Source organism: Prunus dulcis, chromosome 4, assembly GCF_902201215.1.
Source record: "Prunus dulcis chromosome 4, ALMONDv2, whole genome shotgun sequence".
Lineage (NCBI taxonomy): Eukaryota > Viridiplantae > Streptophyta > Magnoliopsida > Rosales > Rosaceae > Prunus > Prunus dulcis.
The window spans coordinates 6694949-6713414 of record NC_047653.1 but is presented as its reverse complement, the minus strand read 5'-3'; the positions used below and the strand labels follow the sequence as shown (position 1 = coordinate 6713414).

The 18466-nt window shown below is 36.1% G+C and overlaps 3 protein-coding genes across 3 annotated transcripts; 1 reads left to right on the top strand and 2 right to left on the bottom strand.

Moving 5' to 3' along the window:
* Window positions 1-1175: 1175 nt before the first annotated feature.
* On the bottom strand, window positions 1176-2164 carry LOC117625974 (VQ motif-containing protein 22-like). Its single transcript, XM_034357581.1, has one exon. The coding sequence runs from the start codon at window positions 1925-1927 to the stop codon at window positions 1232-1234; it is 696 nt and encodes a 231-aa protein (XP_034213472.1). The 5' UTR covers window positions 1928-2164; the 3' UTR covers window positions 1176-1231.
* Window positions 2165-4730: 2566 nt separating this feature from the next.
* On the bottom strand, window positions 4731-11919 carry LOC117624053 (copper-transporting ATPase RAN1). The gene is made up of 9 exons (XM_034355175.1): window positions 11421-11919; window positions 9377-9991; window positions 8471-8900; window positions 7954-8279; window positions 7006-7064; window positions 6553-6895; window positions 6137-6337; window positions 5793-6050; window positions 4731-5420 (listed from the first exon to the last, which is right to left on the bottom strand). Exons 1-9 carry the CDS (start codon window positions 11724-11726, stop codon window positions 4944-4946), a joined length of 3015 nt encoding a protein of 1004 aa, XP_034211066.1. The 5' UTR covers window positions 11727-11919; the 3' UTR covers window positions 4731-4943.
* A 3551-nt stretch (window positions 11920-15470) lies between these two features.
* LOC117624767 (thioredoxin O2, mitochondrial-like) lies at window positions 15471-17917 on the top strand. The gene is made up of 7 exons (XM_034356207.1): window positions 15471-15824; window positions 15945-16010; window positions 16107-16157; window positions 16271-16350; window positions 16545-16589; window positions 16892-16986; window positions 17704-17917. The coding sequence occupies exons 1-7, from the start codon at window positions 15584-15586 to the stop codon at window positions 17711-17713; spliced, it is 588 nt and encodes a 195-aa protein (XP_034212098.1). The 5' UTR covers window positions 15471-15583; the 3' UTR covers window positions 17714-17917.
* Window positions 17918-18466: the final 549 nt, after the last annotated feature.

Sequence of the window (18466 nt, the reverse complement as noted above, 5' to 3'; positions counted from 1 at the left end):
GCATCTTTCTCACTACCATCCTCCAAAATTTGAAATGGAAAAGACAACTTACAATATATTGGCATGTGATTTAAAACATTGGATTTGAATCAGACACTTGAGCTAGCTCACTAGTCGGAGAAATGTTGGGCTAGCTCATTTGTATAAGAGTATATGTTTGAGCCCATGCACTCTCTTGCCACCCATGTAAGAAGAAGTATTATTCACTCATGTTGTTGCCTCTTGTGTTGCCTTGTGAGGTTGTTTCTTTTCTTATAGTTTTACTATTGTGTTGTCATTGGTATTGTTGGTTGCTTGGTGCTTGCATATAACGAAAACTTATAAATTCGAAGTTTGAACCAACAAAAAGAAGAAACAAAGGCAAATTCAATTCATTCATATGAGTACAACACAAACTTGAAATTCAAGATGCCAATAATGGGAAGGTTACTAGCAATTTTTCAAATATGGCATTATATAGTTACATGATTATTTGAATTCTCTAAATTTCCGATAACAATAATTTCTGAGATAAAGCATCTTGTTAAGCTGTGAGGACTTATAACTTTAGTGATAGAGTATTTTATCTCGTGCCAACCGTATATACTTCGAGTCTAAGTTACATTATTAACTTATTAAGCAGCTACTTAATTATGTTTTTAGAAGGTGGAGCAGAATATTATTGACGAATATATACGCACCGACTACCAAGTCAAAAAGCAAGGTGATGAGATACTCAGTCATCGGTCAACCAAGTGAGAGTCGACTTAAAGATAAACCCAAAGAGGGATAAAATTTCTGATGCAAATTAAATGGCTCTCTCACTCTCTACTCTCTCTAGACTGGTCAATAATACTCATGACTAGTACACTATTATTATGAAACTTCAACTGTGAAACTTCCAAGGCTAGCTATCAAAACTCACCTTTTCTAATTATGTACTAATATTATTATCTCATGATTTCAGGACAAGTATTGATAATTTGATGGTAAATATTGAATGTAACATACTAAGAGAGAAGAAAAAAAAGCATATAAATACTGTATATAAGATGCTATATGAGATTCTTTTACCCAATAATAATTTACGGTGAAAAAGTTATCACACATGAGTATTTATTGTTCTAATATTACAACATACGGGTTAATGAAATTACAATTAAAGAAAAATCTAGATACCTTTTTTTTTTTTTCTTCTTCTTTTTCCTAGTCAATATGGAGTAACATGAGCATCATAATATTCCTAAACTTACTAGAGATCAATAGAAAAGTCATGCAAAGCTATATCTTCTTGATCCATGGAAAATTCATCCAGAGTCTCCAGATTTGGTATAGGATTATAACCACCACCACCCAATGAATATTGAAACAATTCATGACTACCACTAATATTATTGTCAATCGGTTGCACTTGATGAACTTGTTGATTTTCTTGCAATTGCAGCAGCGGCTGTCGTCGTTGTTGGTGTTGTTGCACTTGCGGTGGCGGCTGCACCCCCCGCTGCAATTGTTGTTGATATTGGTAGCTGTAGTTGTGATTGCCAAAAGGTGCCATAACAGAACTAGTCACGTTATTGTTGGATCCAAAACTCAAGTTGATAGGACCCCTTTGGTTCCCAAAGGAAATGGGTGAGCTAGAAGTAGCACATCCTGTGAATTGTTGCACCAAAGCTCGAAAGTTGTTGGCGTTGGCATTGAGGAGAGTGATCGGTGTCTTCTTTGAAACTCTAGACCTCCTTCTGATTGGTTTGGATACACTTCTTGTTGGAGTTAGCTGACCTCCTCCTCCTGTATGTGAACTGCTGGGGCTGCCGTTGCTCTCTGTCACTAAAGTGGTACTTGTTGTGACAATAGTTGCATCTGAAAATCCTCCATTAGTGGGTGTTGCCTGCCCATTATCCATGAAGGCTTGTTGGTAGTATTGCCCCCACTCAGTAGAACCAGGCATAGTTCTACTTGTTGATTCCTGAAATTGGATCGACAGTAGTCAAACGGCTCACAACGGTAATTGCATAGATTTTTACTTACTTGGAGTGATTAGATGTCGCCAAAATCCAGCAAAACAATGAACAATACAGACCAAAAATCCTCCGATAATTAAGAAAGTAAGTTTTTAGAGAAATAGTAACAGAGTTTCTAATACTGCTACTCACATGGCTTTTTTCAGTGGTGGGTGGTATGTCACTTTTTTTGTGAGGGAATTAAGCAAGCTTATATCTCTATTGTATTTATAGTAAGTTTTGGTCAAAAATGAAGACAAGTCTTCTATTGACCTTTCGTTTGAGAGCGAGAGAGAGGGGATGCTTTTGGGCAAAGCATGCAGAGGCTTCCTGGAAATTACATCTGTTAGTATCAATGAGGTCACCATATCCACATCACTTTGGGACTGCCATTAATTGTTTTTGTGGAGCCTTTTGAGATGGTCTATGCTTCCTTGGTCAGAAAATTGTTAAAAAGCAACCAACCCCGGTTAAAAAAGACTAATTTATTTAATTGAAGTTTTTTCTTGCTTAGTTTGATATTCTAGCTGCTTCCCACACCACACAACAAATCCTTGTTCTAATTAATTAAAGCTTCAGATAAGGAGATATTATATTAATATGCTCAAAGTATTCTGTGGGGAATCGCATGCATGTGTGTATGTGTTCATTGAAAGAAAGAGACTGATGAAGTTCACCATTAAGACTTGAATTAACAACGGATCCATGACCACCTCTAATATTTCCACATAGCTTGCAAGTCATCATATTGATATGTTTATAAATACAACTCATTGATCTTGTCAGCAGTAATTTTCTACTTATATATGTGCTGAATTAATTTTCTTGACCAGATTTTCCTCTTTTTGGGGGTTTTTAATGGCAAGGTTTTAACAAAGCCATTCTTTATGCCCTCATGTTACGTAACGTTGTACTGGCTGTTTGTGCCTTCATTTTAAAGGTTAATAAAATTTTCTATTGATAAAAAATAAAAATAAAAATAGTGAGATTATGCCCTTGCAATTAATTAATTAATTGAACATGGTAACATACAATCACTCTCAAAGTTGAGAAACAATGATCTACAAGCAAACGTCACCTATAAATTATACGAGGTTATTTGCTGCAACCTTTAAGTATATTTTACCAACAATGTCCCTCTCATGAGCTCCCCCACATTGTTTCTTGTCTGAAACAGCAAGGAAGGTGATGCTCCCAAAAGGGTAAATCCAATGTGAACGCACTTTTGATTTTTCTTTCTTGCTGATGAAGCATTTGAAGTTTTCCTCCGCAAAATGAATTAGCTTCTGGAATCCAATTAATATCACTCATATAGGGCATTACTTTTTCTTTTTCTTGGTAAGATAGAAAAATATTTATCCACAGATTAATATAATCAGTTACTTAGGGAAATTATACATTATCTGGAACGCCAAGTGGGCCCTTCTTCCACTAGGATTGGCTTGAAGAGCAAGATTGTTTCTTTTTTTTTTTCTTTTTTTTTTCTTTTTCTTTTTTTTGTGACATGTGGTGTTTGACCAACAAGATTACACACCAGATCCTTTGAACATGTCTTATGTCTTTTCTTTTGTTGAAAACAAATACATCATTGTCACTTGTTAAGAAGATGTTAAAAGAGGCCACCATTTGTGTTTGCCCTCAAGTTTTTTTAACAATCTGCTATCCCAATGGCCATTTCTTCTGCTTTTTTCTTTTGGTTTTTTGTTGGGTGAAGAGGTAATTAATCCATAAAGCTAAACTGTTACAGCTAGCTAGCAATTGCAGGTCTTGGCCTTGGCTTAGTGGTAGAAAACTCATGAAGCTATCTGTCTTTGAGGAACATAAATTAAAGCTAAGCAAGTGAATCAAAAACACTGTTCCGGTGTATATGCTGCAGTGATATGAGCCACTATATATAAAAAGGATGGGATAAGTTGGAAGAAAAGGTTTTATATGTATATATTTTGTAACATAAACTGGATAGAAACCGTACCAGTCTTTGTTTCATTTAAAATGTTTTTTTGTATGCTTTGTCTTTTTTCTGATGTTGCAAAACTGGACGTATGTGAAAGAAATACAAGTATGATCACCTGCTCACTGAGATGTACATGTACAAGGGGGTGATAATGACAAGGTTGATTAAATTGGGTCAAAGTCTCAAAGATGGACAATTTGAATTCAAGCAATAATTAACCTAAAGAAAATAATTATAATCTTTATGTATACTTTCAAAGCCATATGCTGCTGATCAAGGATTTCTTTTGACCAGCCACATCTGTTTTTTTCTTGGTTTTGACCAGGTCTTTGCGTCACCACTGAGCTGGGAATTTTGTAGATTAACCTGCCAGAAGAAGCAGCTAAACTGATTTGAATGTTTGCAAAAGCATTTCTGCTCTTTTTCTTAGCTAAGCCTTAAAAACCAAAGTTTCTGTGCAAAGTGTAAACCCCTAACCATCTTGGGGGTCAAAGTTCAAACATTCCTGCCACTTTCCTTGGTGATCAATGGAAAAAGGAGGATATATAAATGCCTACCAACTGACATAAAGACAACAGAACTTCGGAAATTTGAGCTCCTGTATGCATCAAATAATTGAGCAAACATGTGCAATTTTTTCAGTGTTCTGGCTTCCTTTCTCTCTTTCTCAGCTATGTATCTGTTGCCAACAAGGCCATGGTGTAACCAATAATTTCTGGAGCCAGTTCTCCCTTGTGCATAATATGATTCTCAATCCCATTTAATCCTTTTTCGTTTAATATAAAAGTCAAAACAAAGAGAAACGAAAGGACGAGAAAATTTATTATACAAGTGACATTTACAAGGAATGAGGAGATAAATTTCACCTCATCAAAGACAGGAAAAAATGCAAAACAAGGAGAAAACAGAATTAACAAAATTGGGATAAGGTTCCATTCGAACTCCTATCCTACTTTAGTTTCCTTCATACACAGATGAAAACTAGAATTTTCCTTTTCTTTTTTCTCTTTCTACTCTACAACTATTTCCAGTATGGCCGTAAGTCTGGGCTTTCTGTATCTCCTAAGGAGCAAAGAAGAGCATACAACACTAACAGATGACATAGCCATGCATGCCCCAGCTGCCCATGGCGGCAACAAGATCCCCAGTGATGGAAAGAAAACCCCTGCGGCAATAGGTATTGCGATCACATTGTACGCCATGGCAAACACATAATTCAATCGAATCCGAGAAAAGGTCTTTCTTGAAAGATCAATGGCTGTGATTACATCTTCCAGGTTATTTCTCATCAACACGTAGTCGGCTGCTTCAATTGCAATATCCGTTCCCGCCCCAATTGCCATGCCAATATCAGCAGCAGCTAGAGCAGGAGAGTCATTGATTCCATCACCAACCATTGCAACTGTACTTCCATCCTTTTGGAATGATCGGATGACATCAGCTTTTCCAGCGGGCATTACCTCTGCCCTCACATCTGGAATGCCAACCTGCAAAATATTTTTTCAAATGAATGTCAATTTTGTATGCAACTAAAACTTATTATACTATTATCATATGTGGATGAACCATAAGGTGCCACTAAAGGTAGCAGAAGAGACCAGAAACCATATATACGACTTGAAGTTACCAAATCATTATTTAAAAAAAAAATTTAAAGATATTCATACATGCTGTCAAAATGTATTCTCCAATTTTCAATTTATATGAAGACCCCAAATTTTATATAGGTCAAATGTTATTCAGGCCAAAACCAAATGAATAGAAAACTAACTCAAAATGAAAGTCAATGTTGCATGTCATTTCTCTGTCAAGATTACCAGCATTGAGGTTGACTAATTCATAAACAGAAATATACGAACCTCCTTAGCAACAGCCTGTGCTGTCCTCCAATTATCCCCGGTAACCATGACTGGTATGACACCCATCTTACGGAGTCCCTCTATTACTATGGCAGCTTCTCTTTTCAGTGGGTCCGCAACCCCCAACACACCAATTAAATTGCCTTCATATGCAACAAGTATGCCTGTTTTTGCACTTTCCTCCAGCTCTACTAGAAAGTTCTCTACATGGGTAGGAATATCGATTCCACTTTCAGTCATCAACTTCCTATTGCCAACCTGTTGAGGATACAATACCTCCAATAAGCAAACTTAGACAGGTGAAGCATATCAGGATGGAAGCCATATGGAAATTTGGAACTCACCAGAATAAGTTTTCCATCTATAAAGCACTGGATACCTCTTCCTGGCAAAGCAGAGAACTCTGAGACATCAAAAAGCCATTCAGAGATTGTAGTCTCTTTGTTATTGTTCGGTGCATCGTTAGTTACAGAGGGATCATCAAAGAAGTGAAAATGGCGTGCATATTGTACTATTGCTTTTGCCAGCGGGTGTTCACTGCTAGCCTGAGAAAATGCAAAGGGCAGCATGGAAATTTTAAAATTATGTAGCGGACATGCAAATGTTTCTGTAGCTTAATAATTAATCAAGCATAACAAAAAATAATGGAATACAAAAAGAGATGTCATTTTTTCAGCACCAAAGTTCAAATCCAAGGACAAGGCAACATAGAAACAAGACTGGAAGAAAAATGTGGAAGCCAGTCAGTAAGTAGAATTACCTCTGCAGAAGCTACCAATTTAAGAAACTCTCCACGATCCATTCCTGTGAAAACTTTTACAGTAGTAACTGTAGCTTTTCCTTGGGTTAGGGTACCCGTTTTGTCAAATATTACATACTTAACCTTCTGAGCTCTTTCCAAAGCATCTCCTCCTTTTATCAGCACACCATTATTAGCCCCAACCCCTGTCGCAACCATGACAGCAGTTGGTGTTGCCAAGCCCAGCGCACAAGGACATGCAATTACCACAACTGATATGGAAAACATAAGGGCAAAAACAAAGTGATTTCCATTTTCAGGGAGCCACTTTTCTGGGTAAGCTCCAAAGGCTCCAGCAATGTACCTACAGCAAATCAATGAAAGGTAACGCAATCAACAGCAAGCATAAGCATTCTAGCAACTTACAAATTCAATAATTATGAGAAAAAATGATAATAAATACTATGAACTTACCAACCCAATAATGTCAACAATGCCATTGCAACTACAGTAGGGACAAAAATGCTAGCAACCTGCAGTCATGAAGAAATGTAAGATATTCGATGAACTTAATTTTAAATTTTACAGAAGTTAGCAGTTCATAAATTTAGGAACTGCTACTGAATTAGCTTGAGAGGAAATAAGGAGGGGCTAAATATATAGGGGGACTTCGAAATTTTTCAACGTCACTGAAATTGCCTATCTCTTCCTTCAGAATTTTTAACCTCAACAGCATGAAGCTGACCGTATGAAACTTTTTTAAGTAGTTGAAGTTAAAATGTACTATTTGTCTTTTTATCTACCAATTTTAAGAGCATCTTTAAGCTAGAGTTGTTCGCCATAACATAAGCATAACTGAAGGGCAAAGGATAACAAGAGAGCTTGACAATGTTCACAGAAACACAGCTACTGACTTATTGATGATCATATTCCTTTCTTCTGAGTCAAGTTTGTTAACATAACAGCATGCACCAAACAACGTGTTATCCAGTTAAAATTATCTGCTTAAATACAGTCAAACAAAAACCCAGATATAAAATACCACTAAGTGCAACCAACAATTATAAACAAGCAAATATAGGCAGCCTAAACTAGATACAAAATCAAGTTTTTCTTATTCCAATATAAAGCCCATATATACTTCTAAAGGTTCTTACAGAAAGAAAAAGTTTTAAATTGTGTACTCATTAGACCCACTAAAATATAACTTGAATTCTAGTATGCCACAACAAAAGCAATAAGTTAGGTAGACAATTCCGAAATTTGAGGAACGAAAGCAGTGACAACATTTTCGGGTTTAGGGTTAAGATACTATAATACTGTCTGCTGAGTTGAATAATGCTCAGAACTCATGATATTCATATATAGCATAGAAACAGAACAGAGACAAACTTATTGAAAAACTACATTTCTGGCACTTACAAAATCGGCAAATTTCTGAATAGGAGCTTTGGACATCTGAGCAGTCTCGACCAAATTTATTATCTGATTTAAAACTGTATCAGATCCAACTTTTGTAACTTGTACATTAAGAGCACCATGCAAATTTATCGTTCCTCCGATAACTAATGAATTGACTTCCTTTGAAACAGGTATAGCTTCACCAGTCACCATACTCTCATTGACATAACTTGAACCCCACAAAACCATACCATCAGCAGGAACTTTTGTACCAGGAAGAACTTTTAACACATCTCCAGGCTGAATTAGCAAGGCGTCAATTTCCCTTTCTCCAATACATCTCCCATCTAATAAAACAATATAACCAAGATCAGCCAGTTATCTAAAGTTTATATTTCAATTCCACCATCAACTTTAATTTTGGACAAAGAAAAAAGATTACTATATAAGATATTAAAATATTAAAATATTAAAATATGCAAAAAGGAAATCTTGATTCGCAAGGTTTAGAAAAACGAAAAAAATAAACAGAACGGACCTTTATCTTTGACAAGCAACAATGCCGTAGCTGGAGCAAGTTCTATCAACTTTTTGATGGCATCTGATGTTTTTCCTTTTGCAAGACACTCCAGATACTTACCCAACAGTACAAATGTTATTAGCATGGCACTTGTTTCAAAGTATGTTGCAGACCAGAACCCAGTAACTGCACCGTATAGAAGTGCACATACAGAATAGAAATAAGAGGCTGAAGTACCCAATGCAACCAAAACATCCATATTAGTCGAACCATTTCGTAGAGCTCTGGCAGCTGCAATGTAGAAGCGCTTCCCGACAACAAATTGAACAACACTCACCAATGCCCACTTCAACCAATCACCCATTTCAAAGGGCCCACATCTCCAGAGCAATAATGAATACAGAAGTGGAATGTGAGGACAAACAACTCGAATGAGAAAGACAGGAATCTGGAGACAATTCACTGATGTCAGTAATAAATTTCAAAAGTAACATATACAAACACAATCATGAGAAAAAAAAAATATATATATATATATATATGTATATATATATATATATATATGAAAATATTACGACTACGTTGTTAAAAAGCTCCAAATTATGGGTGTCTAGATGCATTCTGAACGAATTATAAAAGAAACAATATGTATTTTATTGAAAATTTGAACTTTATAATCAATAAACTCATTATGGGCATTGCTGCATTGTCTCTTATGACAGGAATTGTCTGTTCAATTATCATGTTTGTTCAATCTTGCACTGCTATCACGAAATATGAAATAAAGATAAGAAAGAAAAATGAAGGGAAGAGAAACAACAAGAACCAAGGTTAAGGGTATGACATATAGCATATCCATGTGCTTTATTATTATTTTTTTAATGGAAAAAAACCATGTGCATGCTGAGAAGAAAAAGTACTCACACTGAGAAACAGACTGGAAATGAAAAGCCGAAACATATTTGCGGCTTCTTCGACATCTTTAGAAGTCATTCTTGTATAAGGGTTGGCCACTTGTAGTTTAAATTTCTCATTGCTTGCCCCCTCAATTCCATCAACCACGGATCTAGAAGTGACAACTTCAGGATCAAATAGGATTTCGAGTTCTCTTGAAATCCTGTCGAAACGAAAATGTCTCACCCCTTTCAAGTTGCTAATTATGGCTTCTAAAGTCTGGGCATCTGTCTCACTGAATACACCAGCAACTCCCAGTATTATTTTATCCTGCTGACTACTCTGTACAAGTGATGCTTCAAAACCAGCATCTTCAATGGCATTGACTATATCATCTTTGCTAATTACAGTAGGATCATACTCCACTTCCCCTAATGAAGTAGCCAAGGCTACTACTGCTCTTTTGACCCCAGGAAGTCCTTTCAGAATACCTTCCACAGAGTTCACACAGGCTGCACATGTCATACCACCTATTGAGAACTGACCCAACAGAGTTCCATGTTGCTTTATTCCATTTGTACTCTGCTCAGGTATAACCTCTGCCTCAAACCCGGCATCTTCAATTGCATTCTTGATGTCTTCATCCTGAATTAACAGAGCTAAAATTATCTCAGAAACTACAAAAGCACCCTACTTCTCAATGTTACCACTCTACATTCAAGGTTATACCCTCAAGCAATCAATTGAAGAACACAGAAGGAAGATGAAGGATTAAGAAAGTTGAACATAACTTTACTCAAGAAATTTCCAGGCAAAGCAACAGAAACCTTAGAACTGTAGTTTGACCTTTTCTGTGTAGTTCATGGAAGAGAACACGGTCGAAAATAACCAATTCAAACAAAAAGTACAGATACCATGCAGGAAAATGTCAAGCAAAGGATAATTTCCAACTTCTTAGAGCAGAGAAGTGTTTTCATCAAATCAGAAAAGCCAAAATCTGTCCTTTGGTGCCCCAGACACCCAATATTCATGCCAAAGCATGTATTAGTAAAAGTAGAAATATGAAAGGCACCTGAATTATTTAAGTAAAAGTTACATAAGATCAAGGAGATTTTCCAAGAGAAAGTTCGCACATTATACAGTACTGATGGCATGATACAGCAGCTTCACTACTTTCAATACTAGCGGTTTGAAATGCAGGTTTCTTACATTATCTGGATTAATAACACCCGTACATTATTCTTATTTTCTAAAACTGCTAACCCACACCTACTTCAAGCTATCTGATCCAGTTGTGTATGGCTGCTTCCCAAATTGGGAATATGTTAGATCCAAGTAGCCTAAGAGAAAAAAAAAAAAATACCACCTAGATTATCTCAATTTATGGTCATAATGCACATGCTCAGATGTATCATTTTGGGTCGAACCAAAAGACAATTAGAGAGAGAGAGAGAGAGAGAGATCCAAATCAACTACCCCATCATTAAAGAGAGGTGGGGAGGACTAATCTGTCACTTTAGCCTAATTCCTATCATGATTGCAGCTCTCCAAGTATATAAAGCAAAACTGTAATGCAGAATTTAGACATGATTAAACTGTCAAATTTATAAAACCATACAAAACCTGAATTACCAAATGATTAATCCTTATCATAATGCGGTCAATATACATTATAAATTAAAAACAAACATGATAAACCAAAACACGATTAAACGTATGCCATAGTAATACTTAGCAACTATTTGTAACTCGCAGTTTTAAAACACCAAAACTAATGAAAGCTCAAACACTGACCCATGATCCAATCCACCTTAAAATGAACACTCAAATACAACAGAAACCAAATTGCTTGCCATAATAATCCTAAGTTCGTTCGCCCAAAAAATAAAAGCAACTAAAAATAAAAGCAACTAGGACTAGACCATATTTCAAAACACCCGAAACAACTAACAAAGCTCAAAATTTTCAAAAACCAACACAAACTCATTGTCCAATTCAGGGATAAACATCAAAAACCAAAACCACAACCCCACCACATAAACAAACTCAACCAAAACCCCTAAAATTGACCAACCTTGACCAATCTCGGATCAAAAACAACATCGGCCCTGTTCTGAAGCAAGGCCACGGAGGCCGTGAGAACCCCATTGACGCTTTTGAGAGCACCTTCAACAGAATTAGAGCAAGCAGCACAGGTCATGCCAGAGACTCTGACTTGAACCCTCTGCGTTCCCTGTTCAACTCCCTCTGAATTATCATAAGAATCCAAGAGCCTCACGTCCTCCAAATCGCCGAAGTCGCCGCCGGCAACCATCTCCGGCAGCTTCCGTTCTCGGGGGGAGACTTGTGTCAGCTGGAGGCCCCTGGGACTCGGCGCCATTGGAAGGTACCGAGCCGATAAAAAAGCAGAGTAATTTATACAAAAATGGAGCGAATTGCTTTCCTCTCTAGAGAGAGAAAACGAGAGCTTTTGTAGATAGAGAAGGGAGGAGGAGACTTTTCCGAGGGAGATGGTGAGACAGCAATTTTTTAACTAGAGTTTTGGGAGCTGGTGGGATAGAAGGGTGGCGTTTTTACAATTTTGCCCACGGAGATTTTTGGTAATGACTAATGGGGCTAGGTACTGGACCTACTGGAGTTGTACTTCTCCTTGGTGGTTTTGTACTGCACAAGCACGAAGGAGATGGCTTCGCGGCAATTTGGCGTGTGTAAATTGCAATGGTGGAGACCAATGAAGCAGTCTAAAAACTAGAAAACGTGTCGGAAGCCCATAGAAAAAGTTTTCCGTCTGGTTTTATAGAACTGTGTGTCTATCTTTCTTTTCGCGTGACAATTTATACGGCAACTAAATTCTCTCCTTAATTCAGTGCTAAATGTTGATTACGTGCATGTGTTGTGCATGTAACCTTGTATTGTTGTTAGATTATTGTTATGTTATCAGATTATGAATTATTAATATGATAAGATAAAATATAAATTATTTATAAATTAAATGATTAAGAGTAATTATTCTTACACTCGAGATCTTATGTTTAGATTCCCTTCTTTTAATATTACTTGTGTATATATCTTAAAGGTTGAAATTGATAGTCAAAACATTATATAGTTGAAGGAATTTCATGATTGTATATCTTCTGGTTTTTTGATAGTCAAACATTATATATCTTTTGTTTGCTAATAATGAAATATCCTTTTTAGTGATAATGAATTATGCTTTCTCAACCCTTTTATTAGTAATTATTCAACCTTTATCAGCCAAAAAGAACAGTAATCATTTAACTTATGGATAAAAATATTAAACTTCTCAAGAAAAAAAAAAGTTTACTTTCATTACTTTCACGACAATTTTATATAATTTTGCAATCCAATCTATCTTTCCCATAATACTTGGATATATCATGTGCACCCTACGCCTAAACTATCAAACTCAAGAGCAGGAGCATAAGCATAAGCAGATGGGAAGTCATAATTCCAAACACATTGGATCATGACAAGTATGCCCCAAATAAGCTACATTAGTAACAAAATTACGCTCCATATAAACACAGGTGATTAGGTAGTCTAACATAATTTTCTTTGAGACCTATTATTGGCACTCTACAAAAGTTATCGTGCACTCCTAAAAGTGTTATATAAATCTAATAAGAATATTATAAATTTGATTTGTTTCAATGAAACAATGTGTTTGAACTAATTTGTGCCCATTATCAATTTGAAGGTAGATTAGATATGTTAAATCGTTTTTGTCCTCTAAAGTGTGCATATTTACATAAGATATTAAATTGAAAGCTCACATTGTCAAACTTTCTATTTCTAATTTGGCCATATATCTTCCTTTCAACATTAAAATGTCATGGGGGACCAAATAGTTTTTTTGGGTAAGTTTGGCTTGAATATCTTTCCACACGAGGCTAAATATAGGGATTTATAGATCTCTCAAGGTTTAAATAGAATCACTAATCTCCGACAATATAGTTTAATTTTTGTACTAATTACTTATCCAATTTCAATAATATACCATCGCCATTCTTTCCTTTAAAAAAAATAAAATCACCAAGAAAAGAAAATCAAACTCATATATTAAAATAGAATATCGGGTACCACAATATTAGTTTGGTCAGCTGGCCATGTGCCATGTGCTTTTTTATCTCATTTTGTTTTTGTTTTTTTAGATCAATTATTCTTCTTCTTCTTCTTCTTTTATATGAATTTTTTTTTTCCTGAGAATGAGTGAGAAATGTGGAAATGAAAATTGATTTTGTCATAAAAAAACAAAACGTGTTTTCCTTATCAAGAGTTATCAGAAACGTGTAATTTAATGCCCAGTTGGTCCCAATGTAAAGCTCGCCTGACCTCTCAATTTCAATAGGGAAAAGAAAAAGAAGTGTTGGACTTGTAGAAGGGTAGTTTTGGAACTACAATTCTACGACTGAATTTATTGGGAGGCTGTGTTGGGTATAACGAAAGAGCGAGGCGTTTGTTTTGCGTACCTTGCACCGGCTACGGCAGCCGTCGGATGCTTTGACCAGTCTTGATGTCCACGGTAAGCTAGTGCTTACGCAGATGACTTTCTCATCGCACCTAATTGCTGATGTCAGACCCAAAAGAAAAAGGCATAATTGCCGATGAGAAATTTTCTTTATATTGTTGTGAAAACCCCAACAACAACAAAAATCATAATTATCACGACAAATGTAGGATGGGGTGTATATTATATCAAGTCCTTATGTGAATTATTTATTTTTGGGTTTTTCGAGAATCGAATATTCTGAACCTCTAATATGCGAGGAGAAAGATTCGAATTATAATAAAAAAGATTAAACATGTTGATCTAACCAATTGACTTAACTTACATCGAATGTCACGTATAATGTGAATGTTTTATTTTAGAGGGCATGCCATTCAAAGCATTTTGTGAGGGATAAAGTGTTTGTTGGAAAGATGACATGCTTCCACTTACCAGAAAGGAGAAACAAAAGTGTGAGCAAGATTCCACTGAGGCACGAAATTAACCAGTAGAATAAGACAGGTCATGGCTCATGGCTCATGGCTCATGCAAATGCAAACAACAATGGGTCTCCTCATCCTTCCACCAAAGCTCATATCCTTGTCGACCCACGTCAACAAATGGCAAATCTGGCTGAGGTGGCACCTCAATCTCCCATGCCCATCCAACGTGGCAAGTTTGGAATACCAACAAACACATGTACTCCATGGACAAGGGTATTATAGTAATTTCAGCCAGTATAATTAGGTGATCTCCTACCTAGTCTTTATAAACTACTAAATCTATCAAAATCCATCCACCCCACCCCAACCCAACCCAATTGCTTTAAGTCTATGCCATCTCCCTCCCTCCATGGAATGTCCTAATCAAAAGGGTTTTAATTTTAATTTGAAGTATGGTGTTCTTGGTGAATGGCAGGTGATCTAGAGCAAGAAGTTGGTGCAACGTCTACGACCAAAATTAGTTATGAACTTGTGACTTGTGATTTAGACTAATTGGTCCATTAACAAATCTAAGTTAGGGTTTGCCACAATTTTTAAAGAATTCTATAAGATACTATAACTATATATGTTTAGATAATGCTTCTTGTGTTATGGATGGATTGATATTGACCCAACACTAACTCAAAATTCATTTATGATTTACTAAACATGGAAGGGAAATATTTTACATTTCATTTGGTCCTCTTATTTCTTAACTTCTTCACTAGGCATATATCACATTGTGAATGCAAGTGTGGTTGCTGAATTTGGTTACAACAATTTTATTTTTTTCAAAAAAAAAAAAAAAAGCCTATTGCACTTACACAAAAAGTGTGCAAGTTTTAAAAGATGCAGTGTTGAGAAAATCTTCCTACATGATGTCCGGTATTTCTTGAAAAATGAAAGTGTCGAGGAAATCTTACTTTTGCTCAAATTTTATTTAACTTTGTTCTCATTTATTGACATGGTTGATTATTTAGAATATATAATTATCCGAGCTTTGATTAGGTTTCAAGATTTAGATTTCGACTCAAAATATATCTGGACCATGGACCCAAAAGCAAGCCTGCCTGGGTCTGGAGATGCCAGCCCAATCGTCCGCAGAACAATAATCATTGTTAGCTGTGGGCCTCCAATTGTGATGGCTCATAGCCCATCTACCTCTTATTGATCTTTTATGTTCTTTGAAGACCAGTTTTGATTCTCTGTCTTAAACCCCCACGCAAAGTAACGAAGCGAGACACAAAAATGGCGAGGAATTCTGGGGTTCTAGCGCGACAATTGCTTGGCAATCGCAACAAGCTCTGCGCAGCTCTTCTCAATCATCACCACAAGCTTCCTTCTAATTCTTTCCAAACTCTAGCTTCAATCTCGACCACCCCATCTTCTTCACACACAACCCCTTCCAATTCCAAACCCTTCTCCAAGTCCGTTCATCACTTCTCGAACCCTCATTTTCTGCAACACCGACCCCTCTCCTCACCCTCAGGCACTCCTATTTCTGTTTATATTTTTTGTTTTTGGTGTTTCCGTTGTTTTCTTTTCACAAAGTTTCCATTTTTTGGGTTTTGTAATAGCTCATTAACTTGAGTTGATTATTGAATTTCAGGGCCCTCAAAAATTGTCCCCATTAGGTCAGAGAATGAATATGATAGCGCAGTTAACATAGTTCAAGGTATATTTACTTGGGTTTTCTCTGTAGTTGCTTAGTTTTAAGAAAATTCGTCATTTTCATAAATTTTTACTTATTTATTGAATTTCAATGAGATAGATAAAGCTTTGCCAGCACTCTTCTACTTCACTGCAGTCTGGTGCGGGCCTTGTAAGTTTCTGAAGACTTTTGCTTTCATTAATGAAGTCGTTTACAGCAAACAGAACCTTGTTAATGCATTTTTTACTTATGTTTGGTACTTTGGTATTGCTCTTCTTGTGCAGGCAGGTTCATATCTCCAGTCATTGGAGAGTTGAGTGAGCAATACCCACATGTGACAACATATAAGATTGACATTGACGAGGTTCGCATTGGAATTTAGTTTTCTGCAAACTGAGATAATTTTGCTGGGAACCAGTTTAGTTCTTTTGTAGCCTGTTTGAATCCCATCTTAAGGTCAAAAGAACTCAATTGTTGTCAATTGTGCAAGATAATGAAACCTAGTATCTTGTCAATTGTTTTTATTGTTAAACCTGACATTGTTTATTCTAACTATAGGAAGGCCTTGCAAACACTCTGGGCCAGCTGAATATTTCCTCTGTGGTAAACGATTTGCTCCCTTTCTTTTGTTTGAATGTAATTGTCCCCTATTTAGCTTTACGGATCTAACTGCTCATGTGTATGACCTTTGGTTTTTAGAATGTTGGTCATCTATAGCTTCTTTTATTGGCACCCGTGGGCTGTTCGTTTTAGCATGCACTTTGAATGGGTTATAATAACTACTGTGGCTTCTTAGTGCATTCTTTATGTTTCATCTTGGATAGTGTTAAAACAAGTTCCATTTGGTTCGTGGTCTGAAGCTTTTAAAAATTAGATACTTTGCTCATGTGTGCATTTTGCTGCAGCCAACATTCCAATTCTTTCAAGATGGGAAGAAGGTAGCTGAAATTATTGGTGCTGATGTTGCACGCCTGAGGGACACTTTTGGAAAACTCTACAAGTAATTCTTTACTACATTGCATTTCACCTGTGTGCTTCCTTGTATTTATGAATACGGTCATTATATTGATGCCTATTAATTTTTTATCGTTCAAGTTTTCGCCAACTATCGTAGGATTTTCATTTCATGGGGGTATGTATCTTAAACAATTGGTGTTGATGATGCTTAGCCAATATAAAAAAGTCCCAGTTACATACCTTATAACTGCATAATTGATATTTGCTTTTGTCTTTAGATCTTATTAGTGGACCAAATAGTGTATCAATTGAGAAGCAAACAACCAAAAACTATGCGGGTTCTGAGGCTCATAGTTGAGAGGTTGAGACTAGAGATCTTTGTAATTGTAGTTTATTGTCTACTTGAATGTGTATTAAGAAATATTTTCAAAAATAAAAAATAATAGAAAGGAAAACATTTTGATGGTGTAGCAATTGTTGGGATCGGTATGTTGAAATATTTGGATTACTCATGTTTTATCTGTTCAACTTGTTTAAGTAGTTTCCAAAGGGATGCTTAAAATTCAGATTCTTGGGCATGTTTGTGAATCTATAGTCTTAAAATTCAGATTCTTGGGCATGTTTGTGAATCTATAGTCCATCCATATCCGCTTGAATTGCTCTAGCATGTTAATAGAAGACAAAGGCACATTTATGCATAGTTTATAGTTTTCTGTTGTATGACTTGGAATTATGGCTGAGTAATTTGTTTGTGTTCCAGGCAGGAATGATTGAGGATGATTCATCCGAGACCGGAATAAAAGAGGATGATTAATCCAGATACACTTGTATAAAGAGATTCTAAGATTCTATTTATGCGAACAAGATGATTGTAAAACTTTCTTTTCTACTATTAACAGTTTAACTTCTTCGATAAGTCTGGTTTTTGAAGCTCTTATCAAATTTTCACCAGTTTTATGATAATTAGTTAATAATATCTACAGCCTTCAAGCACTCAAGTATTTTAATTTCAAATACGAACTAAACTTTCTAGAGTTGAAATCTCCCAACAAACATTTCATCAGTTGGCTTCCTTCTTGTGAATGTCTCCATTGGTACAATACCGAAACTATACACATCTACTTTGGTTGAAATGATCCCTTCCATTCCAAACTCTGCAATATTATATATGTTAGTTATATATGATTAAAAGAAAATCATAAGGTCACCTTGTTCATAATGAGGGACAACATATATAAAATTGTAAAGTAAACTAGTAACAGTACATCACCTGGAACCATATACCCTGTTGTGGCAAGGGTCATGGTTTGGGTAATCGAATCTCCTTCACCTAAGAGTCTTGCAATGCCAAAATCAGCAACATGTGCAACCATAAAATCATCAAGTATTATGTTGCTTGGCTTCACATTGCAATGGACAACATGATTTGGACCATGACCATGATGAAGGTACTCCAATGCGGATGCATATGTCATTATATTCAACCTTTAAAGGACATTCAATGGAGAGTTTTGATTTTGAGA

What these genes read in the sequence shown, in the direction of transcription:
- LOC117625974 (XM_034357581.1), bottom strand. Translation starts at nt 1,927, where the DNA reads ATGCCTGGTTCTACTGAGTGGGGGCAATACTACCAACAAGCCTTCATG.
- LOC117624053 (XM_034355175.1), bottom strand. Translation starts at nt 11,726, where the DNA reads ATGGCGCCGAGTCCCAGGGGCCTCCAGCTGACACAAGTCTCCCCCCGA. An exon ending in TTGTTGACATTATTGGGTTG is followed by an intron (nt 6,896 to 7,005) that starts GTAAGTTCATAG and finishes GATTTGCTGTAG; the next exon opens with GTACATTGCTGGAGCCTTTG. An exon ending in CACAGGCTGTTGCTAAGGAG is followed by an intron (nt 5,421 to 5,792) that starts GTTCGTATATTT and finishes AATATTTTGCAG; the next exon opens with GTTGGCATTCCAGATGTGAG.
- LOC117624767 (XM_034356207.1), top strand. Translation starts at nt 15,584, where the DNA reads ATGGCGAGGAATTCTGGGGTTCTAGCGCGACAATTGCTTGGCAATCGC. An exon ending in ACCCCTCTCCTCACCCTCAG is followed by an intron (nt 15,825 to 15,944) that starts GCACTCCTATTT and finishes ATTGAATTTCAG; the next exon opens with GGCCCTCAAAAATTGTCCCC. An exon ending in TGCAGTCTGGTGCGGGCCTT is followed by an intron (nt 16,158 to 16,270) that starts GTAAGTTTCTGA and finishes CTTCTTGTGCAG; the next exon opens with GCAGGTTCATATCTCCAGTC.